The 16,560-nt window shown below is 49.2% G+C and overlaps 1 protein-coding gene across 5 annotated transcripts; it reads left to right on the top strand.

Annotated features, from left to right (window-relative positions):
- Window positions 1–2,627: 2,627 nt before the first annotated feature.
- Window positions 2,628–16,126, top strand: LOC116817858 (uncharacterized). 5 transcript variants are annotated; one of them, XM_032768314.2, is made up of 6 exons: window positions 2,628–2,811; window positions 5,703–5,869; window positions 9,106–9,430; window positions 10,479–10,605; window positions 12,504–12,605; window positions 14,004–16,126. In XM_032768314.2, the coding sequence occupies exons 3-6, from the start codon at window positions 9,200–9,202 to the stop codon at window positions 14,612–14,614; spliced, it is 1,071 nt and encodes a 356-aa protein (XP_032624205.1). In that variant the 5' UTR covers window positions 2,628–2,811; window positions 5,703–5,869; window positions 9,106–9,199; the 3' UTR covers window positions 14,615–16,126. The 5 variants fall into 5 exon arrangements, with proteins under 5 accessions (XP_032624205.1, XP_032624210.1, XP_032624208.1 ...); XM_032768319.2 differs by having other exon boundaries at window positions 9,109–9,430; XM_032768317.2 differs by lacking the exons at window positions 2,628–2,811; window positions 5,703–5,869 and adding an exon at window positions 6,926–8,024 and having other exon boundaries at window positions 9,109–9,430.
- The last annotated feature ends 434 nt before the right edge of the window (window positions 16,127–16,560 follow it).

Here is a 16,560-nt window from a genome sequence, read left to right on the forward strand (position 1 = left end):
CTATACGTCAGTTTGTCACTGGCTGTAGCATATTGACTAGAGGATCATAAAATGATCCTTCCAATCCAAATCAGGTCTAAGCCACCTGGAGAACCAGGAGCCTGGCTTGTGGGTGTCAGAGGTCAGTGCCATTATTCTCTTTTGTTAGATGGAGAAACTGAGGCACAGACGCATGCTGCTTGGGATAGAAATTGGGCAAACATTATTTTAAATGTCATTTGAGTTTCTGGATTCATATTTCTGCCAGGATCTGACACGTTCTTGTAAGATGCACTTTGAACATATGTTGTGTGCCAGTTTAAATATTCTCTTAGGGCCTGTCTACACTAAGGAATTTACAAAGAGTTCTATTGTAGGTTCAGCTGAGGCTCCATTTTTACCACTTTATTAGTTAAACCTGCGGTAAACAAGTCCAGTCAACCAGGAGGCAAGAATAGGCTGGCTTCCCTTGCTCTGCCGCCAGTGCTAACACTGCTTTAGCTCCGCTGGCATTAGCACCAGAAGGGGTTATTTGCTTCTCCCGTGTGACAAATCTACTGGTGCAAATGGTAGTGTGTAGGTGTGTGAGATTTAGGACAGTTAGAGCATTATCCATTAGAAGAGAAATGGCTTCTTGAAGAAGAGGATACACCAGTGTGAAACCTGTTCTACCATGACAGTCCCAGCAAGAGGCATGGATTCCTCCAGGGCTATTGAGCTACAGCTGAGGAACAAGCTGAGGACAATCACGAAGAGCAATGCTGAAGCGGGGTCTGCTCACATAGGGTTTTGTCACTGAATTTCTTAGGCTTTTGCCTATGGGTAGACTGAATAGCATGGCCCTGTTTATCATGAGCTATACAGCAGTAATGCTTCACACAAACAAACCCCACCTTTTCTCAAATCAATGTTGCCAGTGCTAGTGATTTGATCGTGAGCTTCAAGATAGTTGGTGTTTTCTGCAAAGCCCCAGCTCCTGGAGTCAGGTGATCATGTGAGACTCTCCGCTAGCATTTTAAGTTTCTAGCCTTTGTGGTTGCAGAGAAAAGGCTGAAAACATGACCCCAGTGTCCTCTAAAGATTCAGAAACGAGAAGATGAATAAAATTGTACAGCATCTGACACCATGGGGTATGGGTTAATAACTGGAACTCCTAGACATTATGATAATTAATTAAATGCTAAAAGGGAACTAAAATTGATTTTCTAAATATTCAGGATCTGTAAGCTAGTCTCAGGATCTTGCGGGGTCTGACTCATGATTTCTGATGCCTGGGGGTTGGCAACAGAGTTACAAACAACAGTTTAACTTCATCAGATTTCTGCAGGGAGTGTAACATTTTCTCAGCCCAGAGCCTGCCTTCATTAACCTGTGAGACACCAGTTCATCCCCAGGAGACACACCTACCCCTGTTGCAATTCCCTGATCTCAGCAGCATCACACTGGGGACAATGTGCTCCTAGGTCACTGGTGGAGCACCCTGGGATGGGCAAGAGGGAGGGTTTCTCGCTATTTGGAGGTGGGACCAATTGGGATGATGCAGCTTTTCCCCCTCACAGGGATGTTCCACTCCTCCCCTGGTCTGTGGTCCCTTCTGCCTCACTCCCCAGTCTTGCTTTCCCCCTGATATTGCCTTCAGACTGGGAACCAGCAGGGGCAGGTGAGTTGCACTGGGAGCCCAGCCTGGGCATAGCAAACAAGCAACTTCAAGCAGAAGAAGGCAGGTCTGGAGGATAGGGACCATCAGACCACCCGGATGATGAGGAGCTGACTCTTGGAGATGAGAGGGGTCCCATGATGCTGCAGGGAGGATGGGGGGATCAGGAGTGGAGAGAGAGGCAGGGGTCCTATTGATTAGGAGCAGAAGGGGGAAGGAATGGGTCCTTTCTGGGACCTCTAAGCAAAGCTTTCCTCTCTCACACAAGTGCCGTTCAAGGGCCATTCCTCTCTGCAATGGTGCATCAGGGTGTCCATCTGTGTTGGCCGATAATGAGTCCCCGCCCTGCCCCGCACACCGCTTACATGGAACAAAGATGATGTGTTCGTGCCTGCAGACACTGCCTGGGAGCTGAGCTTCAGGCTGGGCTCTCACTGGGAGCTGAACATTAGGTTGGGCTTTTTATATGATACCCAGTACGTGATCCTCGTTAATGAACTTGGAACTTAACAATTCTACTGATGATGCTTGAACAGCTCTAGAAAGCAGTTCTCTCCCAGAGCTGTGTCATGGTGGGGATAAAAAGGTGGTAAACACGCCCTTGTGTTAAGGTCTGGATCAGGGCACGAATGGGTCTACATATGGGAACTGATCTAGACTGTAAGCCCCTGGGGGTGGGGACCCATCTCTTTGTTCTGTGTTTGTCCAGCACCGTGCACAGTGAGGTCCTGCTCAATGGCTGGGGCTTCTCACCTGTCAGACAATAGTCAAACCACTTAGATGTTTTTCATGTAAAGGGGCTGGGGGTGGGACTGGTGTCATCTTGGTGGGAAATCTCCAGGGACATCCCAAATTATGTTTGCCTGATGGTGACGGGTGAGCTGTCAGGATGGGATTTCCACCTCGGATGCACGAGCTAGATTCTGTGTTCTAGGTGTGGACTATATGCACAGGAAATGTTCTTGCTCCCCTGCTGGGCCCCAGGGCTGCTGCTGTCAGGGTGAGGCTGAAGCAGACGTTGCTGATCACGGTTTATTCACTGTTTCAGGCTCCAGTCACATTTGACGACGTCACTGTCTATTTCTCCACGGAGGAGTGGGAGGAGCTAGTGGAATGGCAGAAGGGGCTGTCCAGGGACGTGAAGAAGAACAATCATGAGGCTTTGCTCTCGCTGGGTAATGACTATTGTTTTCTCGTTTATTAGGCGCTGCAGGAATCTAAAGCACACATTTGCTTTAGCTTAGGATTGTTCTCATGTTTTCTGATTTCTGATGGTTTTGCATGTATAGTCCCCAGAACCTTTGGGAAAGAATGCCAGCTCCACTTCCCCGCCCTAGACTGGATTAGTAAAAAATGGGCTTTGCTTCTTCCTGATGGAGAAAGAAGCATGCAAATAACCTGAGGTGTTTTTTCTTCACTACTTTTTTGTTTTGAAGTGGCAGGTTGATGGTCATTATTTCCCTCAACCCAAGCACCCCCTTGTGGGTGGGTGCAGTAACACAAGGATTGCCGCCTCAGTTTCCCCTCTCAGGCCCCTTCTCCTGGGTTTGATGTTACCCCTACCCAGGGCTGGTTTATTATCCCGACAGTGCAGACAATCCTCAAAAGGCCCAAGACACAGACCTTTTATCTCACACACAAGGCATACAGTCCATAAAAGTCCTGAAACGCAGCCAACCTGGGCTTTCCTTTTGAGACCACCTGTTTTATTAAACAGGCACCCTAGCCCTCCGGGCTGGCAGGGCCGCCCATTGGGGGGGCAAGTGGGGCAATTTGCCCCAGGCCCCGGGCTCCGCAGGGGCCCCCAAGAGAACGACTGAGGCTCCCTCCTCAGCCCAACCCCGCCTCCGCCCCTCACCTGGAGCTTCAGCACATCCATCAGCATCCCTGAACAGCGCTGCAACATGGCTCCGGCGGGACTCCTGCGCTCCACCCGGCTCAGCCTGGAGCTCGCAGCCTTGCCCCCTGACCACGCAGCTCTGAGCGGGGAGGAGCTCAGTGGCCCCGCCGGAGCCATGCTGCAGCTGTCCAGGGGTGGTCCTGGATGTGCTGAGGCTGTGGGTGAGGGGGGAACCGGGGATAAGGGGCCAGGGGCAGGGAGTCCCAGGGACAGGGAGGAGGCAGAGGTTGGGGGGCCGGTCAGGCGACAGAGCATGTCGGGGTTGGATTATGGGCATTCTGGGGGTCTCTCAGGACTCAGCGGGGGGGGTGTGGATAGGGGTCAGGGCAGTCAGGGGACAGGGAGCAGGGGTGGGGTCCCAGGGTGGTGGTGGTGGTGGGGATCTCTGGGGGACGGTGAGGGGGCAAGGAACAGGATGGGTCAGGGATTCTGAGGGGGACGGGCAGTTGAAGGGCAGGAAGTGGGTGGGGGTCGGATAGGGGGCAGGGCCAGGCTGTTTGGGAGGCACAGCCTTCCCTACCCTAAAGCTCATTCAGCAGTTTGAGGCTTGCAGAAGAGCCAAGCTGTTAGCTTTTCCATTAGAGGTACCATCCCTTTCACTTCTCAAATGCCAAATTATAGTCTATATTTAATTTCAGTGCCATAGGGAGATTCATGTCAGGGGAGGGTAGCTTCATTTAACATTAGCCACCGGGGGATGGATCACATGAGAAGAGCAATATCCTACACCACCTACCTCCTTCCCAACCCTACCAAGGGAGACCCCCCTCCCTTGCATTCCCTGAGGCTTCAGAGGGGTTAATTCACTGGTTCTCAAACTTTTGTACTGGTGACCCTTTTCACATAGCACACCTCTGAGTGTGCACCCCCCCCCCCCTTATAAATTGAAAACACTTTTTATATATTAACACTATTATAAATGCTGGAGGCAAAGCGGGTTTGAGGTGGAGGCTGACAGCTCGCACGACCCCCAGTAATAACTCATGACCCCCTGAGGGTCCGACCCCCAGTTTGAGAACCCCTGGGTTAATTTAATTTTAGCACCCTGTGTCCATTCACATGCATGTGCTATTTTGAGCATTTCAGTTTTCACAACATAGGCTCATCCCAGATCTGGAACAAGCTCAAATGCTCAGTTCGTGGAGTATGTACATAAGTACTATACTAAAGACAAACCCACAGTAACCGTCTCCAGTTTGTGAGGGACCCCATGGAGCCAGTCTCTAGGAAACAGATAAATGCATGGAGGTTAAGTCCATTAATGGCTATTAGCCAGGATGGGTAAGGAATGGTGTCCCTAGCCTCTGTTTGTCAGAGGGTGGAGATGGATGGCAGGAGAGAGATCACTTGATCATTACCTGTTAGGTTCACTCCCTCTGGGGCACTTGGCATTGGCCATTGTCAGTAGACAGGATACTGGGCTGGATGGGACCTTTTGTTGACCCAGTATGGCTGTTCTTAGTTCTAAGCTAAATGAACCCAAAGTTATGGAGACAGATATGAGTCAAGGAAGCCAGCAGAGTATCAGAAACCTGGAAAAATCTCTGACTGGATGGGCTCAGGCATTTGGTCACAAGCTGAGGTGGTTCAAAAGTTTTGGATTTTTTTTTAAGCAGAATTTTTTATTGTTTCTTTAAACAATCAAACACAGCAAGCAGCAAATATTTGGCCACACACTTCTGAAACCCCAAACCATATTCAGGTTTTGGCAGACTAATTTCAGCTTTTCAATTAAAAAAAACACAACAAATTTTGAAGGAAAGCAGACATTGTCCATGATTTTTTTCTGCTTTTTAAAAACCCCTAGTTTTCGATCCAAAAAAAGTTTTGATGGAAAATATTTGTCCAACCCTTTTAATGAGCTTTAGTGCCTTTTAGCACTAGCTGATGCTGAGAACCAATGATACCTTGCAAAGAAGTTTTCTCAAAACTGGGTTTGTGCCGAGATGCGGAAGGTTTATTTTTCCCAGGGCCACCCATGGGGGGGGGAAGGGGGGCAAGTGGGGAAATTTGTGCCGGGCCCTGCAGGGGCCCCCACAAGAATATAGTATTGCAATTTTTTTTATGGAAGGAGCCCCTGAAATTGCTTTGCCCCAGGCCCCCTGAATCCTCCGGGTGACCCTGAATGATCAATCAAAACGTTATTGTTTATTTGTATTGTGGTAGTGCCCAGAGCCTCCGTCATGGACCAGGACCTCACTATGCCAGGCACTACAAACCCACAGTCCCTGCCCCACACAGCTTCCAGGATATACAACACGACAGATGTGGGGCACAAGGAACCAGTGAGACAATACTGAGCAGCATGAGAGCCAGAGGACACTGCACACCAGGTACCTAAACATTTTCAAGTTTAGGTCATGTCTGTCCAGGACGCTGTACCAGCACAAGGCACGGTGTGAATAAATAAGTTAGAGAAGCCCTGGTTGTGGGTTGCATAATTAAGGTGGAATAAATATAAAATAACACTGGTAAGTCAGTGTAAAGTGCCCCCCGCCCACACGTCTGATCTGTAGCCACCACCACTAGATAGGTTTGTGAAATGATGCAATCAGATTATAACCTGTTAACTCTTCGCTGTCAGAAGCAATTCCCTCAGAGGGGCTGTCAGAGTTTAGATGGGACCACCAGGGTCATCTAGTGTAACCCCAAGAGAAAGGACTTGAGTCCACTCTGATTTGTGCTGGTGACCAGCCAGCAAGTGTGAAAAATCAGGACACTTATTTTTAAGGGGGTGGGTATAATTGCGCCTAATATCAGGCCATCTGGTCACCCCAGTATTATGTCAATGTAACACAACTGACTTCAGTGCCAGTTGCTGCTGAGATACACTGGCCTCAACTGTGGAGAATTAAGCGTAGGGTGGAGACTATAGGAAGGGCTCTACCAGATTCACGGCCATGAAATCTTGTCTCCCCCCATGAAATCTGGTCTTCTGTGTGCTTTTACCCTATACTATACAGATTTCACAGGGGAAACCAGTGTTTCTCAAATTGGGGATTCTGACCCAAAAGGGAGTTGCAAGGGGAGACAAGGTTATTTTGGGGGGGGGAGGGGATAGTATTGCCATTCCTACTTCTGCACTGCCTTTGGATCTGGCCATCTGGAGAGTGGTGGCTGTTGGCCAGGTGCCCACCTCTGAAGGCAGCACCCCGCCAACAGCAGTGCAGAAATAAGGATGGCAAGACCATACCAGGCCATCCTTACTTCTGCGCTGCTGCTGGCGGCGGCGCTGCCTTCAGAGTTGGGCTTCCAGCTAGCAGCCACCACTTTCCTGCTGCCCAGCTCTGAAGGCAGCGCCACCGCCAGCAGCAGCGCAGAAGTAAGGGTAGAGTACCACAACCCCCCTACAATAACCTTGTGACCCCCCGCTCACAACTCCTTTATGGGCCAGGCCCCCTAAAATTACAACACTGTGAAATTTCAGATTTAAATAGCTGAAATCATGAAATTTACTATTTTAAATTCCTATGACCATGAAATTGACCAAAATGGACCACAAATTTGGTAGGACCCTAACTATAGGTGGCCACTCTTGGGATGAACCTGGAAACACTGACAGCAGATTTTGTAGAATCAGAGAATCCTTGAGAGGTCACCTCATCCAGCCCCTGCACACAATGTCCCTTTCCAGAGCAACCCAGACGATGAACTATAAAATGAAAAGTTTTAAACATTCTTTAAAATGTAACGATGGAGGAAAGTTACAACTCCCAAGCCCCAGCAATAATGCACAGAAATGAGCTCCAAGGAACTATGGGATTTCTTGGATATTTTCTTCCCCGTTCCAAAGCTGCCCCCCACCCCTCCACTGTGACCATTTAAAAATGTCTGCTCACCACTGGCTGCTTTTGTGGTGGAGGGGCAGTGTCTGGCGTGTGACAGAAATCCTGAAACACACATGCACGCCTGTATTGGGGCAAGCTTTGAATTGGGCATGAAAGGGTTATTTGGGCACAAAAGGGTTATAGACTGCTTTCCATAGCGTTTGCGCTGGAGACTGCCATCAGTGAAACAGAGACAGGCCGCAGGTAAGGAGGCTGCGGGTTTTTCTCCTCTTTCAGCCTTAGCCTCGGATGGGGGGAGGCTGCAAACAGCTTGCCTGGCAGTTGTACAGATTAGGTTCTGGGGGGTGTAGGGGCCTCTACATCCAGGCTGTGCAAACGGAGGAAATATCTGGTTGCGCTGAGGGGCCCTGCTCCAGGGGCAGAGCATTAGCATGCAGCATTGTGCAGCTACGCAGAGCAGGGCTCCTCCATTTTATTTCCCCCCAGAGAAGCTTTTCATATTTAGCTCGTTTTCCTGTCCACGATCCCCACAGGGAGGTTGGCTCCTGCCCCTGCTTTTCCACCTCTGATCTCCGGGGAGGAGTCCCAGTGAAATGGAAAGCGAGACAAATGGAGTTGAGGAAAAGAAGAGTCCCTGTAGCTGCTTTGTTCCTGATGAGGCTGGGCTCTGCAGAGAGAGTTAGCGGGGTTCTAATTGCAGGTGGGCTAAAGAGTTCAATCAGCACAGCAGCCGTCACACATTGTAGTTATAAGTAACCCCTAAAGAAACTAACCATAGTGTATAGGTTCATAGAGTCCAAGCCCAGAAGGGACCATTGTGATCATCTAAGTCTGACTCCCGTATAGCCAGAGAACTGCCCCAAAGTAATTCCTAGAGCAGAGTTTTAGAAAAACATCCTACGCCCCCAGGCTCCTCCATCTATGCCAGCAATGGCTCTGTCTGCAAGGCCTGACTTTCTCAGGGGGAGGGCCTCGACTAAGCCAATCCCCCTGCTAGCTGCTGTCCTGCCGCAGCTGGCTTACTTGTGAAGTTGCAAGTGCAGATTTTGTCCACAAGGGGGGAAACTTAGGGGAGGAGCGGTCTCTATGCTCTCGGGCAGCACAGCGCACGTAGACCACAGTGAGCATCAGGCGCTCTCCTTGGCTTGTGCAGTTAGGATGGCCAGATAGCAAGTATGAACAATCAGGACAGGGGGTGGGGGGTAATAGGCGCCTAAGACAAAGCCCCAAATATATGGACAGTGGCCTGCTCCTCTCAGCTGGTGCAGTCAGCACAGAGATTTCTCCCCCTCCACCCGGGGCAGTAGGTTGTTTCCGTCTATTTTAACCGCTGCAGAGAAAGGAGGCTTGAGAAAGGCGGGTGAGGAAAGGCGCAAAGCAAGGAAGGGTGGAGGAGCTTGAGGGACCAGAGCCCAGCGGGAGAGCTAAGGGGAAGGGATGACTGTGGGGAAGAGAAGCGGCAGGATGGACCAGAAAGCAGGGAGGGGGATACAGGCGAGACAAAGGATGAGAAGAGATGCTACCTTGCAGAGGCTGAGAGAAAGGCCAACAGCAGGAGGAGATGGACTCACAAGGGGGAAACAGACCAGCTCAGGAACAGAAAAAGGAGCGAGAAGGATGGGAAAGGGAGAAAGCAAAGCCCTCCCATCTAGGCTGGGGAATTGTGTTTAATTTCTTGATGATCCGGGAGTTGAGCAGAAGCCTCTCTGGCCACAGTATTGAGATTTGGACACAGGATTGTTACCCTGCCCCCCCCAGCCATTCTCTGTTATTTTTCCCAGCAGTTTAACTACCAAATCCAGATTGGCCCGATACTGATGTACAACCCTGCATGGAATTTAGCTCTTCAGTCTGAATGTGCAAATCTTCGTCCTGATGCTAAGCCTCCCTCTGGCCTCTCATGGGATACGCCTGCGCTACTCATGCCCCATCTCCTTTGCGTCTGTCTCCACTAGAGCAGCAGCTGCTCTGGGAAGAAAGGGCCAGAGCAGCATGAAGCCTGTGGCAGTCCCAGCAGGCGGCCTGGATTCCCCACCAGCTGCTGAACCTGGGAGCAAACATCTGCATCCTGTGGGATGGGGAATGGCTGGTGGGGACTCTGATCAGGTAGGACTTTGTCCCTGAACTTGACTTTTTCTTGTGAACTGTAAGGACTCTGGAGAAGGAGCTGCATTTATGGGGGGTGGGGGGGGGTAGCTCAGTGGTTTGAGCATTGGTCTGCTAAACTAGAGTTGTAAGCTCAATCCTTGAGGGGGCCATTTAGGGATCTGGGGCAAAAATCTGTCTGGGGATTGGTCCTGCTTTGAGCAGGGGGTTGGACTAGATGATCTCCTGAGGTCCCTGCCAACCCTGAATCTATGATTCTATTCTACGAGTGTTCCCTGTTTCCTCAGCCCATGTGATTTTAGAACCATTGCTGCACCCCACAGTGGAGCTGTGCAAACCAGTCCAGTTCCAGTTCACTCAGAGTTGGGGGATCTCGGGGGGGGGGCGGGGCAGGACATGTGGTTTCATAGCTCCTCCCCCAGAGCTTCACCTGGCTCAGGGAAAGCCCCATGCTCCAGAGAAAGCTCCTAACAACATTCTGTCAGGAAACAAAAAAGGGAAGAACTGGTCCCAGGAGTGGGGAACACACAGGGCAGGGGAGGAGCTGGCTTGGAAGCCAGGGAGAAACAAGCTCCATCAGGGGACAATTTTGAATGGATGCCTTTTCCATCTCAAGTCAAAGGAGGATACAGCTGAGGGGGCAGTGCATTCCAGGCTCTGAAATGCAGGCGTGCTCAGTATAGGGTTTGCCTTCGTGTTCTCTCTAGCTGGGTGTTTCACTGGACAACACAAACCCCAGTTAGATATCACTGCAAACAGATGGGGGTAGGGGGAAGGGACTGGTGCCGCCTTGACTGGGAGTCTCCCCTGTGACAATGGCTGGGCTACTATTCAGCATCCACTTGGAAGCCGATTTCCTTCCATCGGAGCCCTGGAGCGGCAGGTGTGAGCTGACAGGGCGGGAATCACGCTCCAGATGGACCACCTGTGCTGTGTGTGTTACTCATGCAAGTTACTTGTTCAGGAAACGCTCTGCCGGACCCAGGGCTGCTGCTCTCAGGCTGTGACTGAAGCAGATGTTGCTGATCACGTTTATTCGCTGTTTCAGGCTCCAGTCACATTTGATGACGTCGCTGTCTACTTCTCTGCGGAGGAGTGGGAGGAGCTAGCGGCGTGGCAGAAGGAGCTGTACAAGGACGTGATGAGGGACAACTATGAGGCTGTGATCTCGCTGGGTAACAATGATCATTCACCTATTTCTAGAAGCTGCATGAACTTTGAAGGGCCTGAATTAGCTTCGGCTCAGATTTGCTCTCCTGTGCTTAAGTACGTCTCCCTTTAAAATGCTTAAAAGAATTAGAAAATACTATAGTGGTTTTAATCATTCTAGCTATGAGTTCTGTGGGCCAAACCCTATATTGTGCACTCAAGCAAAACCACCCAAGGTAAACACCACATTGGTTTGTTCTCACCCCCCGTTGCAGAGGAATGATCCACGCTGATCCTCAGATGCTGCAGACTACTGTAGAGGAGCAGCATTGATGCAAAACCTACTTCATTAAGAGAGATTCTAGTAGAATTATAGCCACCTTCTGCCTTTCCTCAGCGTAGTAGCCAGGAGGTCAGCTGTGGAACTGAGCAGGTACACAGGCGATGATAATACTGTAACACTTAGGCCAGGTCTACACTGCGACTTTAAATCGGTTTAATGGCCGATATACTGATTTAACGCTGTATCCGTTCACACGACGTCGTCATTAATATCGAGTTAAACGGCTCCTTAAATCGATTTCGGAACTCCTCCCAAACGAGAGGAGTAGCGCTAAATTCGATAGTGATAACTCGGATTAGGGTTCGTGTGGACGGAAATCAACGTTATTGGCCTCCGGGCGGCATCCCAGAGTGCAGCACTGACCGCTCTGGACAGCAATCTGAACTCGGATGCAGCGGGCAGGTAAACAGGAAAAGCCCCGCGAACTTTTGAATTACATTTCCTGCTTGCCCAGCGTGGAGCTCTGATCAGCACGGCTGGCGATGCAGTTTGAAATCGAAAAAGAGCTCCAGCATAGACCGTACGGGAGATACTAGGTCTGATCGCTGTATGGGGAGACAAATCTGTTGTATCCAGCTCCGTTACAGAACACGAAATGCCAAAGCGTTTGAATAAAAAACTCCAGGATACACAGCGCTGCGTGACAAGCGTAACGGGAAGCCAGAGACTCAAATGGACGCTCATGAAGGGAGGGAGGGGGTACTGAGGACTCCAGCTATCCCACAGTCCACAGCAGTCTCTGAAAATTATTTGCATTCTTGGCTGAGCTCCCAATGTCTGTAGGTTCAAACACAGTGTCTGGCGTGGTTCAGGGAACAGCTCCTCAGTTTATTTCCCCCCACCACCACGTGAAAAAAAAAAGGGAAAGATTGCTGTGCTATGGCGTTTGCTCAATGCACTCCGCGAAAAAGGCGCCAAAGGGTTGTCTGCTGCCTTCACAAAGGGAGGGGTGAGGCTGTACCCAGCACCACCCGGGGCAGTGTTTTCTGCCCCATCAGGCACTGTGCTCTCAACACGGAAGTGGGAACTATGGGATAGCTGAGGAACAGCTACCCACAGTGCACCGCTCCTGAAATCGATGGTAGCTTTGGACCATGGACGCAAACAATCGATTTCGGGATCCCACTGTGGACGCGCTAAACCGATTTTATTAGATCTGTTTTGTAATATCGGTTTAAGCTAATTCGAAATAATCGTGCAGTGTAGACGTACCCTGAGTCTTTAGCTCCCTCAGTTTTTACAGGGAATGTGCTCTGATCCCTACCTTCACTTAGTTATTTGAGAAACTTTCCTTCTTGAGATGCTGGGGATAAAGTCTGGGTCCCCTAACATGTCCAGACAGAGATGTCTTACGGAACTGAAAACAATAGTAACACAGGCCAGGACATCAGATTTTCCCACAATGCTCCTGGCCAGGAGCACAGTACCAGCACAACAGTGTGTTTCATGGAGCACTGGGAGGGCAGCGCTGACGGGAAGCTCCGTCCCATGTTGGGAACATGGAGATCTAGCACATCAGTACTCCAGGACATGTTCCCTGGATATCACAGTCAGCGTGTAATCATCGTTCTCCCTCCGCAGGCTGCGCTGCTGCCAAACCGGACATTATATCCCAGCTGGAGCGAGGGGAAAAGCCATGTGTCAGTGCTCACCAGGACTCCAGGGACAGACGCACCTCTGCAAGTAAGTCGGCAGCTCTCCGGGGCAGTGGGACTGGTCATATTCACCAGCATAGCGCCCCCTAGTAGCAGGGCCTCATTACAGGGGCCTTCACCGCTAAAACCTTCTGTAGGCCAGCTGCCTTTGTGCAGTCAGCCATCCCAGAAAGGAACAACTAATTCAGAGCCCTTCCGGGGACAGACAGTCCATCTAACAACCCAGGTGCCTCAGCAAATCAGCCCATCCTCTGGGCTCTGTCTTCAGTCCCCTTTCTGGGGCCAATCCAGAGTCTTTGCCCAGCTCCAGCACTGAGCCTTCCTGAGGGGTCTGTTCTCCAGCAGTCTCTGGCTCAGGCCCCTTCACAGGAGTCCATTTTGGGTCCCCCTCACCCGTCCCCACCCTGACTGAACACTCTCAGGTATGCCCAGGTGTGCATTAAGTTATCACCTGACACCTCTTAGTCCCACCCCCTGTGGCTGAGAAGCAACCATTTAATTATGACACAGGTGCAGTAACTGCAACTGACTGGCTTTTAACTCATTCTAGCCCATGATGGGGTTTCACCCCATCACAGGAAGGAACCATCTTTGTTATGTGTTTGTACAGCTCCTTCCCCATAGCCCATGACTGGGGCTCCTTCATACAAATCAATCGATAAATAGTATAATGGATCCAGAATGACCCCCCACCCCACTCCAATGTGCACCTACAGCTCCATGCAGGAGGTTGGTATCTAGCAGATGTCCCATTTTCTTGGCAGACATCAATCATCTCTTTCCACTCTCCCTGACCCTCTGCTTTTTGTCCAGCTATTTTGTGAGCATTTGGATGTTGCAATTGAATTGGTATCTTCATCTCTCTTCTCTGGAGGGCTCACAAATACTTTGCCCCAAAGAGAGAGAACTTCCCTGGAAGTGGCTTGATTCACAAGGGTGAATCACTACTTTCCTATCCTGCATGGACCACTTTGTAAGAGTGTCTTTCAGGGACCCATTTAACCTCCCAATCCCCCAGCTCTCCCCTCTTTGGTTCTCAAATTACAACATTCTACAGACCACAGTTTTCAAATGACTGAGCTAGAAAGCAGAAACAGCTCCTGGCGTATTTTTTACGACTCATCCATCTGTCCCAAGTGAAGGTCTCAGAATACAGCAATTTCCACTTCCCCAAGAAGATCAAGACTTATTCTGAATTAATCACCCTACGGGGCAGGGTTTCTGAGCTCCTCCTGCTCTTCCCACACACACTGATGTTTCAGACTGTGGCTGGGTGCTTAGTACTTTGGAATCTCTGACCCTCTTGAGGTGCTGGAATGGAACTTAAGTTCTTTTGAAATTCTGGCCTCAGCAATCTAGATTTCAGATGTGCACTTGGAGTTACTGTTTAAACTGCTAAGTTTAACATGGTTTTGTGCCTACACAGATGCATCATCTGCTGACACAGCTCTGAATACAGCCTTCACATCCTCACCACCTGGGCTCTCTCCTGCACCCCCATTGTCTGATCCCTCCTCCCACAAAGTGGACCTTTCTCCATCCCCTGTACATTCCACCAGCCTGTGGCTTTGGGAGGCACAGCTACGGCATACAGACCAGGCAGAGAACAGCATGGGCATTGCCGCATGCATAGAGAGGCCCAGCAGTAGGTCTCCATGTGCACTCCGTGGGGTAGTCCATGGCCAAGTGGAGAGTGAGGAGAAAGCACTGGACAGGGTGTTTTGCTCACCTCCAGCCTTGCCTGGCCTACATCCACATTCTGAGCAGATCTATGTACCTGGGAAAGTCCAGACAGTTGAATCTGCTTCTCACACAAATCGAGGATCTGAGAATAACACACCTATGTGCAGAGCACAGAGAACTGAGCATCCTGTAACTGAGCAGAAACCTGCCTCTGCAAACAAGCTGGAGAAAGAATTGGGCATCATCATCCAGGAGATGCGGACAGCAAGAATCCACCTGGCTACCATAGCTGGCTCTCTGCTGGCCTTGTCCTCGGCATTCCTGCCAGCTCCTGTGGATGGCACAGGTCCATAGGAGATAATCTTGGAGCAGCATATTCTCTTAGAAACCTCTTCTGTGTTCTCACACTCAAAGCTGTGGAACAGAGAAACAACCACTCCCTTCTTTATTTTTCTCTAAAAGCATGTGTTCTGTTACTAATATTTAATGTCTTTATTTTAAAACAATCCATAAAAATGTATTTTTTCATTTAAAAAGGTCTGTTAATTTGTCTTAACATGTTATTTCTCTGTTTAAAAAGCCTTTCTTCTGAAAAATGTTATTTCTAACCCTATTTTTTTTAAATGGCTCTAAATGTGAAAAAAACCCAAGCAGCCGTAATGTGCCCAATGAAAAAAATAAATAAATAAAAAATGGCCACGAGGCCCAAAGCTTTCACGTTCAAAAATGAGAGCTGGAACGGGGCCTGGAAACTGGTCAAAATGTATATGGTGGTGAAAGGTATAGAGCCCTTTACTTTTGTTCTCTTCTTGTCTTGCAAGATGGCAAATGTGGAATCAAGGATGCCAATCTCACAGTGTACTTCACAGTTGTGGAAAACTAAGTAAAACCACCATGATGTACTCTAAAGTAAGAGTTAAACTTGGCAGTAGTCCTTATATTATATACTCCTGAGGGAATTCTTTGCTACAGTGCATGCACATAATTAATGACCCATGCATGTTTTTAGCACAGAAAAAAGTTGCTGCTGAAATGTTGGTGCATTTCTGCCTTTTGCCCACCAGAGGATGCTGTGGCCACAGAACACAGCAGCAGCTTCTGGCCAACTAGGGAAGAGAAAGAGCCTGCCTTCTTCATAGCACCTGCCAGACCAGGCCAGGAAACAGGGGCGATGGGGAAAACACAGCATATGGTGTGGGGGGGGGGGTGTCAGACAGCAGCTCATAAGGGTTAGTGGGGGAGGAGAGACTGGGGTAGAGGCTGAATGTAGTGCCCCTTCCCTGGTGCCACCCCTTCCAATATATGGTCATGTTCCATTCTAGGGGGTCTTGGGTCAGGAAGACCACCTCTTTTCTACCTGAGAAGTCTAAGGAGATGAGTTACTTTTGGCCATGGTCACTTTCTTGCTGACTCCATGTCTCTTCCTTACACCTTCCCCTCCACTCCAGCTGTTTCATTACCATAGCAACCGCTTGCTTGATTAGGTCCCCTTGTCTTCTCTTGTTACTGAAAGGCAAGGCTAGCAGCTCCTGTGAGTGTGTATGGCCTTATGCTTTCACTCACATTCTCTTGCTTGCTTATTTAGCCTGTTTAAATTAAAAGGCCAGAAGCAAGATTATTATTGTTTAGTTTTTACCCAATTTACTTCACATTCTCCTAACAGCTGTAAGCCAGGCTTTAAAGGAATTCCTCAGTTCTGTATTAATATGCCTCGTGAGGAAGCTATTTGTCAAAATACAGTTCCTGAATCTGTTTGTTATAGACATACTTGCTGACAGGTATTTTGAAATAAATGACCAAAAATAATTGAAACTGTTGTGATTATAGTGTGATATTTTGACAAATAAAATATGCAGATTTTTAAAATATTGTGTGTAGAATTTTTAATTGATTGTTGCAGAATTCCCCCAGGAGTAAATTATTGATTTTAATTGTACATCTATCATCATCGATTAGTGTGTTAATATCAGACACTTTTACTACTTTAAAGCTCTTGTGTACATTGACGCAGCAACAACTACATTGTTTGGTGATCTTTCTGGGCCTTTGGATGTTTTTCCTGCACCTCTGCTGTGAAATCTACTAAAAATTTCCATGCCAAAATCATAGTCTTAGCCATCAGCACTTGAGTGGGTTAGCCTGTGTCCACACTGCAAAGTAGATGAGCTCCAGATTGAGTGTAAAGCAGCATCCTGGCTCTAGCCCACAACCAGGCAGTACCAGATACTCTCCATTTAGAGTGCCACCAAACTCAGTTGAAAGGATTTGGTGTGGATGAGTGGGGAGTCGGGGCAACATCA

This window comes from Chelonoidis abingdonii, chromosome 22 (genome assembly GCF_003597395.2).
Source record: "Chelonoidis abingdonii isolate Lonesome George chromosome 22, CheloAbing_2.0, whole genome shotgun sequence".
NCBI lineage: Eukaryota > Metazoa > Chordata > Testudines > Testudinidae > Chelonoidis > Chelonoidis abingdonii.